The 21024-nt window shown below is 57.1% G+C and overlaps 1 protein-coding gene across 2 annotated transcripts; it reads right to left on the reverse strand.

Annotated features, from left to right (window-relative positions):
- Positions 1 to 1458: 1458 nt before the first annotated feature.
- KCTD15 (potassium channel tetramerization domain containing 15) lies at positions 1459 to 18391 on the reverse strand. 2 transcript variants are annotated; one of them, XM_055412305.2, is made up of 7 exons: positions 18240 to 18391; positions 16487 to 16582; positions 14827 to 14919; positions 14006 to 14181; positions 9115 to 9259; positions 6540 to 6845; positions 1459 to 5414 (listed from the first exon to the last, which is right to left on the reverse strand). In XM_055412305.2, exons 3-7 carry the CDS (start codon positions 14890 to 14892, stop codon positions 5256 to 5258), a joined length of 852 nt encoding a protein of 283 aa, XP_055268280.1. In that variant the 5' UTR covers positions 14893 to 14919; positions 16487 to 16582; positions 18240 to 18391; the 3' UTR covers positions 1459 to 5255. The 2 variants fall into 2 exon arrangements, with proteins under 2 accessions (XP_055268280.1, XP_055268279.1); XM_055412304.2 differs by having other exon boundaries at positions 16487 to 16585.
- Between the last annotated feature and the right edge of the window lie 2633 nt (positions 18392 to 21024).

The following is a 21024-nucleotide window of genomic DNA, read 5'->3' on the forward strand; positions in this document are numbered from 1 at the left end:
TGTCAGGCCCAGAGACGACTGTCAGGACTGGCTGTTGAGTGTAATGGAAACAAAGACGAAAATCCAAATGCAACTGACCTCCAGCCCTCTCTTTTGTGTTCCTCCTGGGGAGCGTGCCTGCTTCAGTCCCTGAATGTCTCATTAGAATTTCAAGGACGCCGTGTTCACTATGGAGGTACCAGTCACTGGGGCTGGAGAAGTGGTTGACTGTACTTGCAAACCAAGGAATTTGGGGTAATCTATGTTTGATGTGACCAACTTGAAAACTGTCATATGGAAAGTTCTCTTCCAGATAAGTTTACAGAGCCTCTAACAATTCTTGTGGATAAATAGACGTCTTCTCTTAGCCGTGTGGCCTGTCTTGTTCTCCAAACACCTGCAGTGACTGGCACATGCTGACCCTCAGTCAATGGCACTCATTGGGTGACCAGGAAGATAAAGATCTTTGCAGTGAGGACCCGTTTGCTGACTGAGGTCCAAAGCCGCTGCAGCCACATTAGCCCACTGTTCAAGTCAAAGTTACATGATCCCAAAACAGGACAAATACTGTCCCGGGACAGCCTTCCACTGGGGGGTGGGAGGGAGAGATTGGAAACATAGAGGGCTTCTTCCCTGTGAATAAACAACTACTTACAGGTAGCAGTGCCTGGATACGTATCCCAGAAGTGGCTCCCACTCTCCCTGAGCCTCGTTTGAAGAGCTCCCTGTGGATCACTCAGGTGCCTTGTTTTTCCAACTCTGGGGCTTGGGAGCAGAGAGCTGCCATCTGGCGTTCCCAAACAAGATCAGCTGGGAGGCAAGGGGGTAAGGTTGGGGAGTTTTGCCAGGGGCTGGGCTCTCCTTGTGTTAAAAGCTCTCAGGGCAGTGCCCCTGGACTTACAGAGGACGTGTGGCAGGACCAGACGCGGGGGCTGTGAGATCCTATTCTGACCTTCGCACCTCACTGGGGTTGGGTTCCATTTGGGTCAATCTGTGGCTCTTGAGAGAATTTCAGTGCTAGCCTGATCCCTGGCAGGAAGCTGCCCCTAGCTGCTACCCATTCCTTTTTCTTTACCTCGGTCCACAAAGGGCTACCCCGTGAGCCTTTGTCTCCAGGTGGGGCAAGGCTTCTCTCTACATGGAGTTGCCCACTTTGGGTGGAGAGTGGGTGAGTAGAAAGGGGGCCAGCCATGTCCTCATCACATCTGAGACAAGACCAGCGTTGTGTGGCTGTCAGTTTGTGGCTGAAAACATCTGCCCACCCACCTTAAAGTCAACCGAAGTCAAACTTCGGTCTGATGACCATCAATCTGTGGCATCACAGTTCTTACAACATCCCTTGTCAACCCAGATGTCAGGCTCAAGGCCAGCACCTGTACTCTTTGACCAACAGCTGGCCCTCCAGCTTGATCTAGAACTGACCAGTGGCTTGAGTCAAGTGCTCTGCCTCAAACTGAAGATTCTCTCAGCTCCTGCATTTGCGTGTCCCATTTTGTCATCCCCTTAGGGGAAACTCCAATCTTATGGGTCCTACAGTGTCCTCCAGGTCCACTGCAGCTGACCTCTTGTGTCTGGGGAGTCAGGCGGGTAGGAAGGGCCCAGTGGGATGGGGCCATTTTAACAGACAGCATTCTCCAGAGATCGCAGGATGGATGGGGAGCAGGGTAGCCCCCAATCCTGTGCCCTAGTTTAGGCTCAGCTAAATTGGTCTTCCCTTGGTCAGGAGCTATTTCTCACATCCTTGCTTCTCTGTTTGTCAGCTGGTTTGGTTTGGTTTATATATGTGCGTGTATGCCTGCTCAGTTGTGTCCGACTCTTTGCGACCCCATGAACTGCAGCCTGCCAGGCTCCTCTGTCCATGGGATTTTCCAGGCAAAAATACTGGAGTGGGTTGCCCTTTCTTCCTCCAGGGGATCTTCCTAACCCAGTGATCTAATCTGAATCTTGTCCATTGGCAAGCGGATTCTTTACCATATACATATGCTTGCTAAGTCACTTCAGTCATGTCCGGCTCTTTACAACCCTATGGACTATTGCCCATCAAGCTCCCCTGTCTATGGGATTTTCAGGCAAGAACACTGGAGTGGGTTGCCATTTCCTCGTCCCAGGGGATCTTCCCAACCCATCGAACCTGTGTCTCCTGCATTGGCAGGTGGATTCTTTACCACTGGCTACCTGAGAAGTCCTTGGTTGACATATATTCATGAGCAAAATGAATACAGTCTAAAGGGGCCCAACCCTCCACAGCAACTCTTTACCTAGACCAGGAAGTCTCAGTATATGGGACTAGGACTACTCGAGGTCCTTATTCAGTGGTCAAGCCAAGTCCCAAGTGTGGGGGCAGTGGCTCCAGAGTGATCCACACCAGAGTTCCTTTTTGTGGCTGCCTCGGTGGATCAGAAACAAAGCGCTAGACCTGGGTGTTTAATTTATAAAATATCCTTTATTTATTCTATGGAACACAGTCAAGTGGGAGCTTGGGAAAAAAAAACAAAATTTAAAGATAATAGTGTTGTGACCTGGTTTTGAGCCCCATTGATCAGGACAGTGGCCAACATCTCCTGCTGTGGCTTTGACAAATTCTCTCCTGCACAAGCAGAGAGGTCTGGTGGGAAACAGGGAAGTGTTGGCACAGTCAGCTGTCCAGTTGCTTATAATCAAGAATAATTTATGAAGAGCAGAAGTAACATTTATACTGCTGGCCTGTGATCAAGAGATTACTTACAATATAGTGTATTCATTCCAGGAAGTATAAAAATGTTTTTACTTATTGTTTATGGGGACTATCTTAGAATTTTAGCATTACTTTGAGAACACAGTATTTCTCTACAAATTTAGAAATTCCCTAGCTTATATAAAATCAAACTTCCTGGTTGGACTTAATTAGTAAGGAAATAATTAAGAGTAACATTCAGTAAGGTAGTTACTCTTTTTATGGTTTTTTTTTTTTTTTAGCACAACGGTTTAATCAAAGATCATTTGCTTGAAAATGTTAGGGGATCTCCATCAACGGGCAACTATGCTGGCTATCATACCCGAAAAATCCATAAACGCACGCGCCACTAAGCTGTTTTCACCAGACTTCCTTTCTAATAAACACAACACTTTCTCCTCTCAGATGTGAACCTCAGAAGCCAAAATGCCCATGTGCCAACTGTAGGCACGTTGCTGAGCAAAGAAGGCTGGCAAGTCTGTCCAGCAAATTCACTGTATGGTGGGATGGCAACAGTTTTGTGGCCTCGGAGGAGTGGCTGTGCATGCCCTCCAGGCAGGGCGAGGTTGGTGGACCCTAGCAGCAGGGGAAAAGGTCCTTGCTCAGTTAGAACATAAGGACTTTGAGGGAAAATACAAACAGGCTCATTAAAAGTGGACATCTTGTGAATACGTTCTAACTCCTCCCCGCCACACACCCCCCACCGATCTAGGGGGCCCTGAAGTTCCCCATGCTTCCTCTGGCTGCATGTCCCCAGGCTGACCTGGGCCACTATCTGCCACCTTCTACGGCTCTGTGGTGCTCTAAAGAGGATGTCAACCCTCAACCACAAAAAGCAAAGAGAAAAATCACAAACACTGAAAACTGGGTTCAAAAGCTCCCCCGGACACCTTTGGTCTGCTTTCCCCCAGCTTGTATCTGTTTAGGGGCTGTGAATCAGAATTCAGAAACTGTGCTGCCCAGAGGGGACAGGTACAGCCGTGAGGAAACACCCCAAAGCAATAAATAACAGCCAGCTCGGGACCCTTGTCCCTGCCCCTCCCCCAACTACCTCTGCCGGTTTTTTCCTCCCTGGAACCCAAGGAATCTCATCCCCAACCTCCCTGCTGGGCACGGAATGCTGGAATCTGGCTTCCCGCTTCGGCACAGGACGGAGCCTCAGTCTTTCGCTTTATAGCATCATTTATGGCGTGAACTAGGAACATAATGTGTTTACACAAACACACGACAATTGTACATCAGCATCTTTACAATATTAAAGGAGTCATCATATACAAGTCTACAGGCATCGTACAAGGGGTGGGGCCGGCCGGGACGCCCCACCCACCCAGCAGTTCTCTGCAGTTTCTCCACCCCCTGGGGAAGAGCCATCTGGGGAGGGGAGGGGAAGTGTGACAAGACAGGGGGTATCCATCTTTGGGCCTGTCGTCTGGGAGGCAGCAGGTCTGCGAGGACTCCAGCAGGCAGTCCTCGTTGGAATCTGGGGCCAAGAACCCAAGGTCTGACTGTGTCCGGGCCTTACTGGCAGACTAGTGTAACCACAGTTTAATTAAAAATTCAGTATGCAGGTGAGTGTGGGAAAATCAGAGTGGGGGACGGCTTCCTGAGCTGGGGACCCAGAGGATGCTGCTGACACATGGGCTCCTTCACCGTGGGGCCCATTCCTGAGGTAAGGATGCAGCGTGGCCCCAGTGCTGATCGCAACGGGGAGTGACTTCTCTCGGAGCCCGCATGGGCGCACACAGATAGAAACCAAAGCCCCTGGGCATGAGTAGGTCAGGTGACGCTCAAGTGTGGCCTGTGCCCCAAGCAGCAGCAAAGACAGGGTCTCAAATGGTCGCAGAGTGGTCCCTCCCCTATGCCCACACCACCCTCCTCCCAGCGGTCCCACCCTATGGGGGCTGTATTTCAGCCCCGATGGCACTGCCATGCCTGCCCTCTGTCCCTAGAGCAGGGACCAGGAGTCTCCAAGCCCTGGTCTGCAGGAACCCAGGCAGAGGGTCCCGCAGCTCCTCTACCGCCCCCCACGCAGATGTGCTGCCGCATCCCACTGAGCTGAGCACCAGATAAAGAAGCAGGGGTCCTTGTCGGCCTCTCTGACTTGTGCACTGACAGCTACTTCCGTCTTAAATACTGTAGAAAAATAAGCCATATCTGACGCAAGGAGACCCTCTGGAGTCTGCCGCGTGGAGAAAGACGGACAGCTCCTCTGGAGTGGAGCGGGGTTGCCTCTGCTCACCCTGCCTCAGCATGTGCAGAGCCTCCAGGGTGCTGTACCAGGCTGGGAGCCCAGGGGCCCAGACGACTGGCGGTGGAGTTCCCACCTCGGCATCTTTGGGTCACATCCACAGTCCTCTGGTGGGCATGCCTCCAGCATCCCACGTTCTGTTATCATGACGCCCCGGGCCTTGGGGCTCCCCAGGCAGGCTCTGGACCCTCCAGCCCCACCCTCAGTCTCATGCCCACTGCTAAGCAGGCGTAGGCAGAACTCCCCAGCACTGTTTCCAGGTCCCTGGGGGTGTCCCTATGGCCAAGCGGCCTCAGGTGGACACTGAGGCAGGGCCTAGTCCAGGGGCTCCTGCTTTATTCGGACAGCAGTGGGGGTGGGCTGGGGTCGCCGCTCCTCCCGGCAAAGCACATACTCGCTGAACTGGGAGGAGTCCACGCCCCCGCCACAGGATGCGGCCACGCTGAAACCCCTCTGGAAGAGCCTCTCCAGGACCTGCCGGGGAAAAGAGAGGGGTCAGCAAAGCCCAGCCGCAAGAGTCTGCCCTCCGGGCCTGGTGGGCAGGTGGGCACTTTCCAGGGTGAGTTACCTTCTCCTGTTAAGATCTCGCTGACAGGGGTCTGGGCACAACCACCAGCGGGGCAGCCATAGAAGGGCCAGGGCCCCTTAAGAGACAAAACCTGGATGGGTGCCATCCTGCTGCCCTCGGGGGTCCACAACCTTAACTGGGCCCCTCTCTCCCAGACACATGGTCCTGGGTCCCCCTCCCTCACTGAGGCCCCAGCAACAGAGACCCGGCCCCCGGCCTCGGGGCAGCCACCTGCTTCCCTGAGCTGGGAATCCCAGATGGTTTGAGGCCTGGGGCCTGATCAGCTCAAGGGAACTCGAGGTGGAGAGGAGTTCTCTCCCGTCTCTGCAGGTCTCCGTGTCCACGTGGGTTTGTGCCTCTGTGAGAGGGAGGCCCATTCACTGTGTCTGAGACCTGTGTCCTGCAACTAACTAGCAAGTTCTGAAAGACTGCCTACAGAGTTTTCCCTACCAAGTGCGCTCTGCCCTAACCAAGCCTGAAGCAGGAGTCTGCTCTTGGGGCTGGAAGAGCCGGTGGAAAACAGGCCCCCACTCCACCTGGGGCTTCCCAAATCTTAGACCCGTGTGGGGAAAACCAGTCTAGAAGCTGTGCCGTGGGTGCTGGTGGCCCCAGGTCAGCATGATGAGGAAGGGGGTTCCAAACCGCCCCCACTCTCAGCCTCTGACCTGCTGCTCCTACTGTCTGGGTTTAATTTGAATCCAAAGTCAGACTCTGGGTGTCAAATGAAGCACACTTTGTTGAAAATACTCTAGGCCATTTTTATAGAACATCCTTTTGGAAAAAAAAAAGCACAGATCAATTTTTTTAAGTCCATCCCCCAGGCGCCATCATTTAATTATGAGCGGGACATAAATTATGCATCGGCACATTGTTGCCTTTTCTGTAAGATGGCACGGAGGGCCTCGCCATCCCAGGGACCTGGCCTCCCCCACGGCCCCCCACCCCGCCCCCGACCCCAGTCTCCCTCTGCCGCCCGCCCCAGGGCTTCGGGGAGGCAGCGGGAGAGGAGGCAGGGGCGGGCCGGCCCTCACCTGCACTGAGTTGAGCCGGCAGTAGCCGTTGAGCGGGAAGCGGATGACGTGCGTGGGGTCCTGGTTCCAACCAGCGTTGACTGAGTTGCACATGACGTCCCCGGTCTCGGGGAAGACCTCCTCGATGAGGGCCTTCTCGCCGCTGAGCGCGATCCGCTCACCCAGGTCCGGCGTGACCCGCACCACCAAGCAGTCGCAGGCCCGGCTGCGGCGCCGCTGCTCCTGCTCCTGCTGCCAGCGCTCCAGCTCGCGCACCATGGGCTGCAGCTGGTAATAGCGCGCCTCCTCGTACAGCAGGCTGAAGTCCTGCAGGCATGCGCATACGGTGGGGGCTGTGGGGGTCCACCCTTCTGGTTCCAGAGCTCCGCGGCCCCGCCCGTTCAAAGTCCAGGGGAATTGTGCCCTCAACCCCACCCCCAGCACAATGTGGGCTGGGATGGTTGTCCCCATTGTACAGATAGGGAAAGTGAGGCTCTGGTGAGAGTGTGGCCCCCAAGACGTCTGGCCTCCGCCCAAAGGCAGTGGCTGGTGTGCACCTGTCCCAGACCCCATAAGCCCTTCCATCGGGCCCCAAGCGACAGGAGTGGCTTCATCCCCCTCCCCAGAAGCAGAGAGAAGTTTCTAGAAAGACCTGGAGGTTAGACTAGAGGAGCCTGAGGCTGTGCGGATGGTTGGGGACCTGCTGCCTTCTCTGAGATGATAGGCTGGGGTGGGCACAGGGCAGCCCCGTCCTCCCTCCCTGGAGATGCTCACTGTCCTGCAGGGAGGCAAAGAGGACCTGCCTGGGTTGGATTTTCAGCAGTAGCATCTACCAGATCTTTTCTGAGCCTCAGTTTCCTCGTCTATAAAATGGATGTTATCATGCAGCTCAAAGAGTGGGTGAAGCCTAAAGGTCAGTAAGGTCGGTCCCTGCCTTCGCCAGCAGTGTGAAGAGGTGTCCGGGGGGCGCCCACCTCTCACCAGCAGCTCAACCCCTGGCTGGTGGGCTCACACCGACCTCCCCTCAAGGCCCTGACATTGGTCCCCTGCCCCCGTCAAACACATGTCCACCCACACCCACCCCAGTCCTGAGTAGCTGATGACCCATGACCAGACCACTCAGCTCAAGTCCTGCTGGTGAGCCTGAGGACCCCTGGGGGTAGGCAAGGAAGCCCAATCCCAAAAGCTGGGCCCACACCCTGGCCCTAAGTCTCTCCGCCTGCTGACTGACCCTAGCCTTCAGAGTCAACCCAGGCCTGCCATCAGTCAAGAACCTATCCTGTCAAGAACCACAAGAGTTCATCACAGCTTCATGCCCGGCCCATGTTCTCATCCACTAGAGGTTTTAAATGAAATCTGCAAACCAGAAATCCCCACATCCCTCCTCAAAGCCCAGAATACCTCCCCCAGGTGCCCCATCAGTTCTTCCACACAGGTGTGGGGTGCTTCAGCCTGTTCTACCCTGGGCCTCCACACATCCACTCAGGACTCAAGCTGCAGGTCAGGGGAACCCTCAAGAGCCCCCTGACCCGCACTGTCCACACCATGGCTTTTGCATCTTTTTCCCAAACGTGAATCTAATCTACCACTTTGTTCCACCTTCGCTGCCTCCACCTTCCTGCTCCCTCCACATCCTTCACACAACAGATCTGAGGGTCCTGCCCCTACTCGCCCTCCCTCTGCATTCAGGGCAAAACACTGAGACAATCTGCAGTCTCTACCTGCTCTTCCCCTCCCAGTTCATACAGCCCCAGGCTGCCACCTGTCCAGCTCCTTACCCTCGCCCCTCCTCACCCCCAAGGCCCTCATATCCTTCTGCCTCTATTTCTCCAGCATCACCCAGAGAAACGCCCTTCCCTCCAAACCCACCCAGACCAGGTTCCCCATGGTTCCCTCTCACAGTACTTCCTGCTTCTCTGCCCCTGTGGAATTTAAGTGGTTTTCTGTTCAACATCTGTCATCCCATAAACTATAGCCACTGTGAGCACGGGACCTATGTCTGCCTTGTCCCACTGCATTTTTAGCCTGAGTTCAGCTGCTGGCACCCAGAAACTGAATTAAATGAAGGATAAAACAGCCCTAGGACCGTTGGGTCTTCTGGGTGCCGGAAGGAAGGAAGGACATTTGCTGGTTGGAGCTGGGATAGCCCCAGCCTGGATTTCCTGCCTCTGGGATCCCTGAGCCACAGAGGAGCCCAACCCTGGAGGCAGGACTCTCAGAACCAGGTTGGCTGCTGCAGACAGGCCCATCCCAGGACTGGTTTAAAGTTCTTTATGTTGTGGATCAGGGTGTTCCCTCTGCCAAGTGCCAACAAGGACCAGCTTTGGGAACCTCTAACTCCAGCACATGACAGTCCTTCAGCATACAACTGGGGTAAGTGCTTGCTGTTGCTGCTTAATTGTTGTTACACCCTGATAAATAAGCTAAAAATGTGAGAAAACAAAATTAGTTTAAAAAAACTGATTTGGCCCTCGGCTTCATCGTTTAAGTTTTTATGGTTTCCATGACAACCGTGGGTCCGCTTATTAAGTCACAGCGTCCCCTGTGTAATGCCACTACACAGGCTGTGCCAGGAAGCCGCCGGCTGAGGACTTACCTTGAAGTCATCAGGAAGCAGCAGTTTGGATGTCCTCAGGAAGCTCAGGACGTAGCGGAAAATCTCCCCATCCCGGTCGATGAAATAGTGTTGCTTCAAACTGTCCAGAACAATGGGCTCCGTGCCATTGAAGAGGCGGCTTATTCTGGGAGAGATGGAAGGTGGGATGCGGGATGGAAGGGCTGGTCTACTGCCCTGCCCCCCATTCCTTAGAGCCTACCCTGCTGGATGGGTGAGGGGCATTACATGAGTGATTCTGGGACTACACCAGGCCTGAGAAGGACGTGTGCATGTACCAGTGGCAGCCAGGACACCAGCGTGGCAACCAGCACACCCCAACGCCCCACCTCCACTCACAAGCCACAGCCAGAGAGAGTCACACCCAGCTCTACACCCCTGCCCGCTGACACAGGTGACTGGCCTGGAAAACTACAATGAGACACAGACACCTCGTCCCATGCCCACAAACCCTTGCCAGACAGACCCGCCCAGAAAACCCCCACCAACCATCAGATACCCCAGCCCGCAGCCACACACCTGGTGAACACGTGTAAACCAGCCAAGACACTCCTGGGTCACACGCCTCACCCAACCTGCATGAACAAGCATTGGACACAACACACCCAGCAACAGGCACAGGGTCACACGGTCTCCTCCCTCGAAGCACACCGACCGCAGGCAGAACCAGACACATCCTGGTGAGGGACACACCGACAACACGGGTCCACCAGACAGACAGCTATGCACACTCAGCAGACTTACAAACGAACCACCCACAGCTTCGGCTCAGGGAACCCACAGGGATAACAGAGGCAGGCCACAGGGACCGCACATGTGGGTGCAGTCCCAGGGCACAGACACCCACAGTCCAGTGTGTGCGCACACACCAGTGTGGATGCACACAGAACACACACATGCACATAAGTGTGCACAGCTGCCACAGCGCCTGCACACTAGTGAGGGGGGCACTGGGAGGGAGGCTGCTCCCAGCACCCCAGCCTCTGAAGGGTGGCAATTCTGACAGAAGCATAGGCCCTGAAGGACACTCTTGGGGAGCCCTGATGCCTGGCCCCCTCCACTTCAGGAGGAGGAACCAGGCTTCCCCACTGCCCAGGGCGGCAGGCTCTGGTTTGGCTCATGTCCCCTGCAGACCCCAGGCCCCAGTGGGGAGGGTTAGGATCCCCTGAAGAGGGGTAGGGGACATCAACAGCTTGACTCAGGAATAGAAGGGAGGTCAGCAGGGTTTCCCCAGGGATACCACCTCGGCAGGCAGGCTGCACACACATCCCCAGCTGGACTTAGTACAGCCTGGGAGAAGGGATCCCGACCCCCAGGCCTTCCAGCTCAGTCTGTACAAGTCGAGGCCCAGCCCCCTCACTCTCCAGCTGCAGCGGCAAGCACCTCCAGGAAAGCTCCTGTCTCCCTCGGCAGCCCATCCCACCCTCCGCCCCATGTCACCGCTCTCAGGCTGTCTCACCCCTGCCACCCAGGGCAACGAGCTGGGTAGAAGCTGAGGGGACCACAGCGCCCACAGCCTCTCTAGGGGCCTCCCACCAACACTGTCTGCTCTGCTGGCCTGGCACACTCATCGGCCAGGAGGGTGAGTGACTAACCCCTTTCCACTCTGGGGACATGGCCCAGTAGGGCCGTATATAAGTCAAGGCTGCCTCATAGATGAGTGCGAGTGGGTCAGAACCCATGGGGAGCTGTGGAGCAGCCTAAGTCTGTGAAACCAGTGCTGTGGTCACCCAGATACAACTCATCTCAGAGTTCCGAAAGCCATGGAGCCCTCTTGACCTCCCCAGGCCTGGTGACAATGACACTGGGGGACATTGCCCTGCTGGCAAGCTCTGCGGGCTCCATGCCTATTCTAGGTGTTAAACTTCCCCAGACCTAATCTCAGCAGAGCATGGGCATCCAGATATCAGAATGAAGGCCACCCAGAATGCCTGTGGAGGGCCCCCACGGGGCACCGGCAGGAAGACCAAAGAGCCACATCTGCAGGTCAGCCTCCCCACGGAACTTTCTCCAGCCTTCCTGGTTGAGCTCAAGCATTCTGTGCAGCAAGCAACATTTCCAGGCCCTCTGTGTTGCAAACCCCTCAGACCATTCTGGTGGTCTAGGGGACTCCCAGTCCACCACATTCCAGGGCTGCCTGGGTTCTAGGTCGTCTTAAGGGTCCGAGGCTAGAAGGCTCGCAGTCTGTCTTCTCTTGGGACTGGCTGGTTCTAGGTCTTTCCATGGTTGGGTCTTTTCCCAGCCTAAGGCCTCTCGCACCCTCAGGTTCTGAAGCTATCAAAGAGGTGTGCAGCTTGAGGGAAGGTTAGGGCAGTCACCTCAAAGGCACCCAGTGACACTTGTGAGGTCTTAAAGAGTCTGTTCCTACCTCGGGCCACCCTCCAAGGGAGGCTGTAAGTTTGGGGTACTGACTTCAGAAGGTATATAAGGAATAAGCTGGCCAGTTCTGACCCCAGCTGATAGGGGTCACCTTCTTTTTCTTCTTTCTTTTTTTTTTAAGTTTTGTTTCAGTGGTTTTATTACTTCCTAGGCTCCTGGACATCTTCATTGGTGGCCTCCCACAGCCAGGATGGAAGCCAGCATGGGGCTGCAATGCAGGAGCTAAGTGATATCCAGCAAGCGTGGAGGTAGACACAGGAGCCCACTCCCAGTCCTGGGCAGCTGGGCTGGGCGGGTTCCGGGCAAGGACCGATGGTCCTCCTGGGCTGACCAGCACCCATGGGGGCTCCCTGCTATGGAGCCACCCTGACCAACTAAGAACGAGAGCCCAGGCCTAGCTCTGTGGGCACAGGGTCCAAAGGGGTGAAGGCACAAGCCCCCTTATCTCACAGCATTGCCCAGGGTAGGACTTGACATCCAGAACGAGCCCCCTCCCCCAGTGACCTTAACACAATTCTCTATTTCCAGGTGACTTATATACCTCAGTGACCCTGGGTGAGCCACTGATCATTCTTTCCAGAATTAGTGAAAAACTTTTTTTTTTTTTAATTTGAAGATTCACTCAAAGAAGGAAGAGAGGGATCTGAAGGGCTCTGGCCAGCACAGCTGCCCAATGCACATGTGGCCTGACCCACTCTCTTGACTGTTCTACAAGTCATACCACCTCCATGGCCTCTAGGCCAGAGCTTCCATCTCAGGGGCAGCTCTCTTGCGAGCCGGGCCAGGCAGAGCCATCCAGGCAGAACAGCAGATTTATCCTGAGGTTCAGCCCGGGGGAAGAGTGCAGACCGCCACCCACTCTGGGCCCATCCTGGTGGCCCGAGGGTCCCACAGGTCATGGGACCACTGAGGCAGCCTGGCCAGGGGGCCTGCCCCAAAGCAGGATATGGAGCGGGGAGCAGGGCGGGGCGGTTTAGACAGCTGGGAGGGGAGGACCACCCCCGCCCGCCAAGCTCCAGGCAGCAGCCGGGAGGCAGAATGAGGAGGCTGGTCCTTCCAGGCCTGTGCCGTGATTACTCCAGAAAGGCAAGTGTCTGATTTCAAGAAACACTCTTCAGAGAGGTAGTGGGCAAGGCTTTTATGAATGTCATTCGCAAATGTCGTCAGCTGATTAAGGGATGATCTATCTTAAACAACGCGTAAATGCCACAGAAGGCAAAATTGAAATGAAATAAGCAGAATCCATCTCCCATCCTAGACAGGGCCCTGCCAGTTAGTGCCAGGCCAACATAGCTGACGTGGCCTCCTGGCTGCTGCCCCCCATGGTCCCCAGGTCACAAGTGCCCCAGGCCTAGCCTCTGTCTGTGGAGGGAGAGAACTCCAACCACACCCCAAATTCTGAACCAGACGCTGCATTGGCCTCCAGCAGTCCCTCCTCCAGGGCACCCCCTTGGCCTCCAGTACACTCTCTATGCAGCCACCTCCACACACTACGAATCCTTCCTCCATAAGCAACCACACCAGCGACAAGGCGGCTAGATCAGAAAGCTTCCCAGAGACATCCCTTGGCGTCTGGGGGATTAATTAACTCCTCTTTTTATTTTAAATGTCTAAAACAGAGGTGATGCCCCGCAGGCGTGGCCCTCCCGCTGCCAGCCCTTGGCGGTGGCCACCTTGCAGTACCCGGAATGGGCAGTCCCGGGCTCAGCCAGCAGCATGCGGCATCACCTCCTGGAGCTGCTCAGAGACCCATCCCACCTCCGGTCAGCCCTGCTGTTACATGCCAATGGGAAAACCTAGGAGAGAAATGCCCGAAAGGCAAGAGCAGGGCAGTCAGCAGGCTCAGGAGTCAGGGGCACCAGGGAGCCGGGCAGAGGGTAAAGCTCTCTGGTCAGAGATCCTTCATCTGCTGATGGTGGTATGTGGCTCATGCTTGTCCACAGCTGTGGATATCCCTGGACACCCTGGAATTCTTAGCCAGTCACTGCTACCCACCTCCTCCAACTCCAAAGGAGCCTGCTGCTAGCCCTGAGGGTCCAGCAGTGGCCACTCAAACAAAGATGACAAATCGCTGCTGCACCACCCCCCATCCTTGAACTTATACACTATCCCAATCGTTAAGACTTGGAAATAGGATGAACTACTTCTCCCCCAAATGACCCCAAGAAGTACATAGCATGGCTCACAACCAGTCTCCTGCAAAGGCAAGGCGTGAGCCGCACACAAGAGGAACCTGAAGGAACATGAGGTTCTCCAGCCAGCTGCTGGCCAGCTTCGGGCGGGGCTGGCTCTGAAAAGTGGCCTCTGCCAGTGGGTCAGGCACTCCACCACTGCCACCAGCTCAGGGTCACGAGTCCCTGTGCTGAGCAGCCATGGGCAGGCGGGGCTGAGAGCAGGGGCACCTTGGGGAGCCCTGCGTGTCGGCTGGCAGCAGGCTTCACATGCTTCCTATGGCCACCACGTGCTCCGGTGCTGTGAGGGGCTCGGCTCTTACCTGGAGTCTGGGTACTTGGTGAGCGTGGCCAGGCTGCTGGTGTACATGTGGCCGCCCACGTCGATGTGCACAGGCGCATTGGACTTGGTGAGCTGGGCTGGCAGCGGGATCCCCTGGGCGGCCAGGGGAGACACAGGCGACCGGGTAAGAGACAACCGAGACATGCTTCCTCCCTCCTGGAGATGGAGACAAGGCATACACAAGGGTTTCTCCACGACAGAGCTAGGCACTCCCTTGATTGCCAGTGTGATCACAGATCTAATCAGATCACTTCTGCTTGTGCCTGATCACATATTCGCCTGACAAATTACGGCCACCACTGTAATTAAGTGTATTTGCATTATTTTCTTCAAAGTACCAGAGGGGGGAAAAAGAAAGATGCTTATTAGCAATAAGAAACCAAGAAAAAAAAATTTTTTTTTTCAAGGTGTCAGCCTCCAGGGGCATAAAACAAACTGCAAAATTCTAATTAAAGGTCGCAGGCTTATGTGTTAGATGTGAAATATCCCCTGACAAACGAATCACCAATTTGTGAATTGGGATTCAGGGGTTTTTGCAAGTTTGTCTCAGAAACGAGACACCTCTAAATTAGTGACTTCCTCAGCACCTAAGGCGTTGAGTTTTATACATGTAGTAAATTTCACATCAAATTAAGAGCATTTTTGTTTCGAGAAAATACATAATCGTACAGCCAGTCAACAGCCATCTCTTGAGCACCACGGCTGTGGCCACGAGGAAGGGCAGCCAGTGAGCAGGTGCTCAGGAAGAGGGCATAAAGGGGGCCAGCAGCCCCTGACCCAGCCCACCCTGCCAGCTCTCACCGCCGTGCCGGTGCTGCCGTGGGCGTGAAGCGAGGACCCGCTCGGCCGCTCCTTGCGGTGAGGCATCTAGGCTTCCATCGCTGCCCAGAACATCTGTGTGGAGCACCGACAAAACCAAACACGCCTTACTCCTCAGTGGTCCTGGGTGCCGTGTCTCCCAGTCAAAGATGCTCATAATCGTCCTCTCTGAACATGCTTCCCAAGACCCCGTGCCCTACCACACAGACGGTAATTAGCCTGTCCCCACACCCCAAGGCAAGCCTCTGGGACATAGGATATTACTTATACACACATCACACACACATTCACTCACACACGTGTTCTCAGGGCAGCTCCATGTCTGCTAACTCAGCTAATGACAGTACTGAAACATATGCTCACCATTATTGCCCCCAAAATGTTTCAGAACAAATCCGATTTGCTTGGTATTTTGGTTTCGAGCCACGTTACCAAGCGTGTCTCCTTTTGCTTCAGAGAGCACCCTGGGAACCACTGCTCGGAGAGGATCCCCCACCCTCCAGGGGCTGGGGAGCCCCACCACCTCTTTAAATACGGTCTCTGCAGTGTTAACATGCAGCCTGAGACTGGCTGGACCCAGAGAAGCCTCTTCCAGCAGAAGCCAGGGAAGACAGAAAGTCACCGAGGAAGCCACCGCCCCCACTGTGGCTCCTTGGAGAGGAAAACTTGTCTTTGTTTGCCCAGCCTGCACCTCTGCAGCTTCTCCCCAGGCCCCCAGAAAGGTCTTGTCTGTGCCTAATATATTCCAGATCCCCTCGGGATCAAGCCCCAAGGCATTAGAGAGATGGCCAGAAGGAGACAGCAGCTCAGCTAATGAACCCTTCTGCCTCTCCCCACAGTCACTCAGCAACTCTCCTCTGTGCCCCAGCCACCTGAAATAAGATTGTCCCAGTCTCCAGAAGCTGCCTGAAGACACTCTGCAGACCCTACGCAGGAGGGCTGAAGAAGAGCAGTTTTAAGCAGAACTTTCCACTGTCCTGGGGCTGGGGAAGGTGGACACAGGGAATATCACCCTCTCCTCTCCCCCGCACTGGCTTCCCCACACCTAAAGCTGTACTTATTTCTTGCAGGTTTAACCCCACCTTCCCTCAAGGATTGACTTTGTGCCTTGAAATTCAACATCCAGTTTTCATACATGGACCAAGGTCAAATGAGAATCAAAGCCTGCAAATTTCAGTCAGGTCATTCTCCTAGGATTAGTTCTGCCCTCCGTGTGCTGGCAAGTTCTCTGACAGGAAACTGGGGTGGGGGTTGCCATTAGCAGACAGTGATGTTTAATTTACAGCTGTCCACGGTCGGCTGCTTTTGGCATTCCTGAGTTCCCTCAAGTTTCAAAAAAGAAAACCAGGTCACTTATCTCAAGTTCTGAGAAACCAAAACACATCTCAGGAATGGGTTCTCCTGCCCTGGGAGGCTCTGCTGGGGGGAGGAGTCAGAAGGAAAGCCGCACTGAGGATAAACTGTGCTGGAAGGAATTCCAATGGAAATTCTATGAAAGCGGACAGCACACTACTACCAGGACACTGCTCGGAAGTGACATTTAACACCAAGTGCCCATCAAAAAGCTGCTCCATCCTGTTCTCACCCAGCCTCTTCTCCATCGCAAGCACAACCTGATGTTCACGGCAAACCAGACACTCACCATTGGAAGCCCCAGGCTGTACGCCTTGACGCGAACCTCCACTGCTCCCTCCGACAAACGCATCTGTGCTGGACAAGGACCCTTTCCCCGACACCACTGCTGAGGTCAGAAGCACAAAGTGGGTGCAGGAAGAGACACAAGTTCATCCCGTCAGCACCCGCATCAAACCCACGACCCAGCCCCAGCGCGCCACGGCCCTCTCGAGGTCGGCCAAGACCGCCTGTTGCAGGGGCCTCGTTGGTACCGGGCTGCACGGCCCGGCCCGCGGGTTTCCAAACTGGCTGGGTATTGACCCGCTTCTCCGAGCTGAGGCGGGAGCCCCGGGTCCCACGCCCGCCCGCTGCCAAGCCCCGCCCGCCAGAGCAGAGGGAAGCGAGCAGAATGCCACGCTCATTTACACACAAAATGATTTTGTGTCCCATTGTGCTCGCAGTTGTTCAGCTCTCTGGGGGTGATTAAACTGGCTGAGCTGCGGCAGCTTGAGACGATTTCACTAAATCGCTTCTTCGTGAAGTCGCTTCTTTGCTAAGCTGTTATTTTAACCATAAAAGGTAAACAGAAGGCGCCTGGAGAACTCTCTTCAGCTCTGCGCCCAGGGCGCCAGCCCCGGGGCCAGAGAGCCGGGGGCCTGCCGAGTTGTCCAGGAGGTGGGCCAGAAGGGACGCGGGCGGGCCACCTGGCGCGCGCCTGCCCCGCCGCGGAGCCCGCCGGCCGGTGTGAACTTCAGGGCGGCAGGAGCCGGCTGGGCCCAGGCCGGCGGCGCCGCGGGGCTGGGGTGGCCGCGGAACCCAAACCGCCTGGCAGGACCGGGAGGGTGTGCGGCAGGGGCGGGGCGGAAGACGAAGTTAAATCAAGAGGCAGACACTTAGAGACCACAGATGGGAAGCTCGCCTAATTAAGGACGTAAAAGCGCTTTTGTTCTCAAAGTTTATTGTTGCCAGGATTTAAAAAAAAATTAATTGAAACTAATGCTGTTATTCACTCGTGCAGTTAAATTCCTCCATGCACATTTGAGACACGGAGTGAAAACTTGAAGCTTATCTTTTTGCAGTCGGGGGTGGGGGGCAACGGGAGGACGGAAACGCGCTCCAGCTACGGGGGAGGGGGGAGGCATTTGCGAGTGTGAGCGGTGCCCGAGTCCAGGTCAGCGGCTACCGCCGGGCAGCCGGGATCCGGGCGCGGCGATCGCGTCTCCGCGCGGCCCGCCTGGGGGCTCCAGACCCCGCGCGCTTGGAACGACCACCAGCGCGCCAGCCCCTCCCGCTCCGTTTCGGACTCGCGGGTGGGCGTCAGAGGACGCACGTCCGTCCCGTTAGAGACTTTTCCTCGCTCTGATGTGGACACCAAGCCGGGCCCAGCCAGCCCGAAGCCCCGGCTGCCTGAGCCGGGTTCTGACCCCGGAAACTCGCCGGCCCTGCAGGGCGCTCGGCCCTGCACCGAGGCCCGAGTGCCGGGACCTGAGGAAACCCCCACCCCACGCCACCCCACCCCGCGCGGCAGGAAGCTCTCTGACCGCCCGCGAGGGGAGGGTCCACCCGGGGCGAGGGCCGGCCCACGTGGGCAATCCCCCACTCCCGCGCCAGGCCTTTGTGCTGGGTGCCCCCTCGCCGCCAGCCCCCGCCGCCCTGCACCCGGACAAAGCAGCCGCCCCCGCCCAGGTCCGAATCCCGGCCGGGCGAGTTTCCGGGTATCGCAGCCACTTCGGGGACAGGGGTGCGCGTCGCTGAGCGGTGGCCGCCCGCGCGGTGCTTACCTCGGAGCTGGAGCGGCGGACCGGGCTCGGGTGCAGCCCCCGCCCCCCGCAGCCGCCGGTCTTGGGAGCCGGGCTCAGCCTGGCAGCCTGTGCTCGCTGCGCGGGTCGCTCCGGTCTCGTCCTGGAGTTACTTTCTCTCTCGCCCCCAACCCTCCCCCCACCCACCCCTCCCGCCCCGGCCCCCGCTTCGCGCGGCCCCTCGCGGCGCGGCGCGCCGGGGCCTCCCCTCCCCGCCCTCCCCTCGCCTCCTCCCCTCCTCGCGGCCGCCGCCGCCGCCGCCGCCTCCTCTTCGCGCTGCTCTCCGGCTGCCCTCCCGCCGCTCCCACCTCCTTTCCTCCCTCCTCTCTTCTCCAGCGGCCTTCTCCGATTGCTGGCGAGAAAACCAGCCCCCCACCTTAGCCTGTAGCCCGCGCCCCGTCTCGGCCGAGCCCGGACGCAAAGGGCAGCGATCCGGCTCAAAATTAACCCAGCGCTGCGAGCGCGAGCGGGAGCGCGCGGCGACTCCTGGCTCGGGGCTCGGCTGTGCCGCGGGGCAGAGGATTAGAGTCGCAATTAGCTCCGCGCGCCCGCGCCTGCCGCGCTCGGCGACAAAAATGCGCCGTTTCCCTTCCTTTAGCCGGGCGGGCACCACCCGCCTCCCCCGGAGCCCGCGCCTTCCCGCCGGGGCCTCCGCCAGGACCCTCCCGGGAGCGGTGCGCCCAGGCCCCCGCGCCCTCCGCCGCCCAGCCCCCCGCCCCCCGCCGGCCAGCCACGCGGCGCCCAGGCCTCCTCCGGGCTCGGGAGGGGGCGGGGGAGAAGCTGATTTTAATCATTGTCATTTCATCTGATGTAATATTTCCCCGGGCGCTTTCAGCTGGGCATAAATTTTCGGCTCCCAAATAAGTAACACAGGGCACGTTTCTCACATTTCTTGACTCCTCGGTTACAAAGAGGAGAGCAGCCGCCGCCGCGGCGCCCGGGGGTAGGGGCGGGACTTGGGAAGAAAGTAGGCTGCGAGTCGGCCGGGGCAGGAGAGGAGCTGGGGGCCGGGGCCTCCCTTCCCCCTCCCCGGCCGTCCTCCCCGGGTCCCTGCCCCGACTGCCCCTCTACCGGGGCGCCGCGCCGCGCCGCGCGTGACGTCCGCGGATGCGCGGTCTGCCACCGCCGGGGAGGAGAGCACGGGGGGCGCCCGGCCGTCCGCCCGCGGCCAGACGCGCCATTTCCTTTCCGCGCGCGGCGCGATGGAGACGTCTACCGCCAAGACTCCTCGCGGCACCGAGGCCTGCGCTCCGGGCGTCCCCTCGGTGCCCGGGTCGGCTGCCCCTTCCTCCTTCTCTCCTACCTCCTCCTCCTCCCCTTCCTCTTTCTCCTGTTTCCCTTGCGCCCCGTCCGTCACCCCCGCCACCCCCCACCTCCTGGACCGTTTCCCGGCTCCTAGGAAACGGAGCGCGGAGCCTCCGGTGCAGTGCGCCCCGCCTGCACTGCGCCCCCGTCCGGCTCTCCGGGGACGCCCGGGCCAGAGCCAGGCTCGAGCTGGAGGACGGGTGCGCTCCGGCCCGGAGCGGCGCTGGGGCCCCCACCCCGAGCTCCAGCCGGCTCTGGACGCCCTCTAGCGGCCTCACTCACAGGGGGCGCTCGGGGCGGCTCGGAATCCGGGCCGGGGAAGGTGGTGAGAGGAGGACCCGGTGGGGGCCTGCCTGCGTTGACCAGCGGACCTCGCGCGTGGAAAGAGCTCCTGTAACTTCTCCACGCGGGAATAAGCAGAAACTTCCCTCCAAGGGAAGGTTTTATTTATTTATTTATTTTAGAGCTCGAACTACAGGAGAAGGGGGAAATTTTCTCATTAAAGTTACATCCCTGCAGTTAGTTCAATTACTTGATATATGCAGAAGATGTTGTAAATTTATAGATTTAAATAGCTTACAAAGATGCCGCAGGCCCCATCAGTTAATTTCCTTAATTTATGGATTTTTAGCTGCTCCTAGAACAGAAAGGGGCCGTGGAAGTAGGTCAGGGATCTGTGCAGCGGCTGCAGCACGGCCCAGGGGCTGCCCATCCTGCTCCCCATGCCCTGGCGCCCCCCAGACTTCTGGCTCCCAGCTCGGGCCTGACAGTTACCACTCTCTGCTCTCTACGTCTGAGCCAGGCCCTGCAGGTCTGCTTGGCTCCCTGGTGACGGCCCCAGTCTCTCCAGGGCTGCTCAAGGCTAAGGAGCAGCAACCCCCATCTACACCCTTCCCTTCCGGTACTGAGGGATGGACCCAAAAAGAAGTGAAGTATCCAAATACTTGGACCTCCAGGGTCCTCACTTCAGTGCTGGCTGGGGTCACAAATGGAGAATGACATGTGTAGATAAAACAAACCTTTTCAGCCTTTGAGTGCTTAGGGGGAATGGGGAGGCATGAGGAAGAAGGCTTCAGGCTCCCTTTTCAGAAGCACCTGGGTGCAGGCTCAGTCATGTCCCACTCATTGCAACCCTATGGACTGTAGCCCGCCAGGCTCCTCTGTCCATGGGACTTTCCAGGCAAGAATACTGGAGTGTATTGCCATTTCCTCCTCCAAGGGATGTTCCCCACTCAGGGGTTGAACCCCAGCCTCCTGCATCTCCTGCATTGCTGGAGGATTCTTTACTGCTGAGGCATCCTGGAAGGCCTGTTGAGGAACACAGACCCACTGAAAACCTGCTTGTCATGGGGCCATCCCCGTGGCTCCCATCACCCCTCACTACTCTCCCCTCACCCCCAGGTGCCTGCTAGAGCTTCTTTGTTTTGTGTTCAATATGGATGAATATATACATATAAATTAA

This window comes from Moschus berezovskii, chromosome 22 (genome assembly GCF_049115385.1).
Source record: "Moschus berezovskii isolate FMDL1 chromosome 22, NW_MosBer_1.0, whole genome shotgun sequence".
In the NCBI taxonomy this organism is placed as follows: Eukaryota; Metazoa; Chordata; class Mammalia; order Artiodactyla; family Moschidae; genus Moschus; species Moschus berezovskii.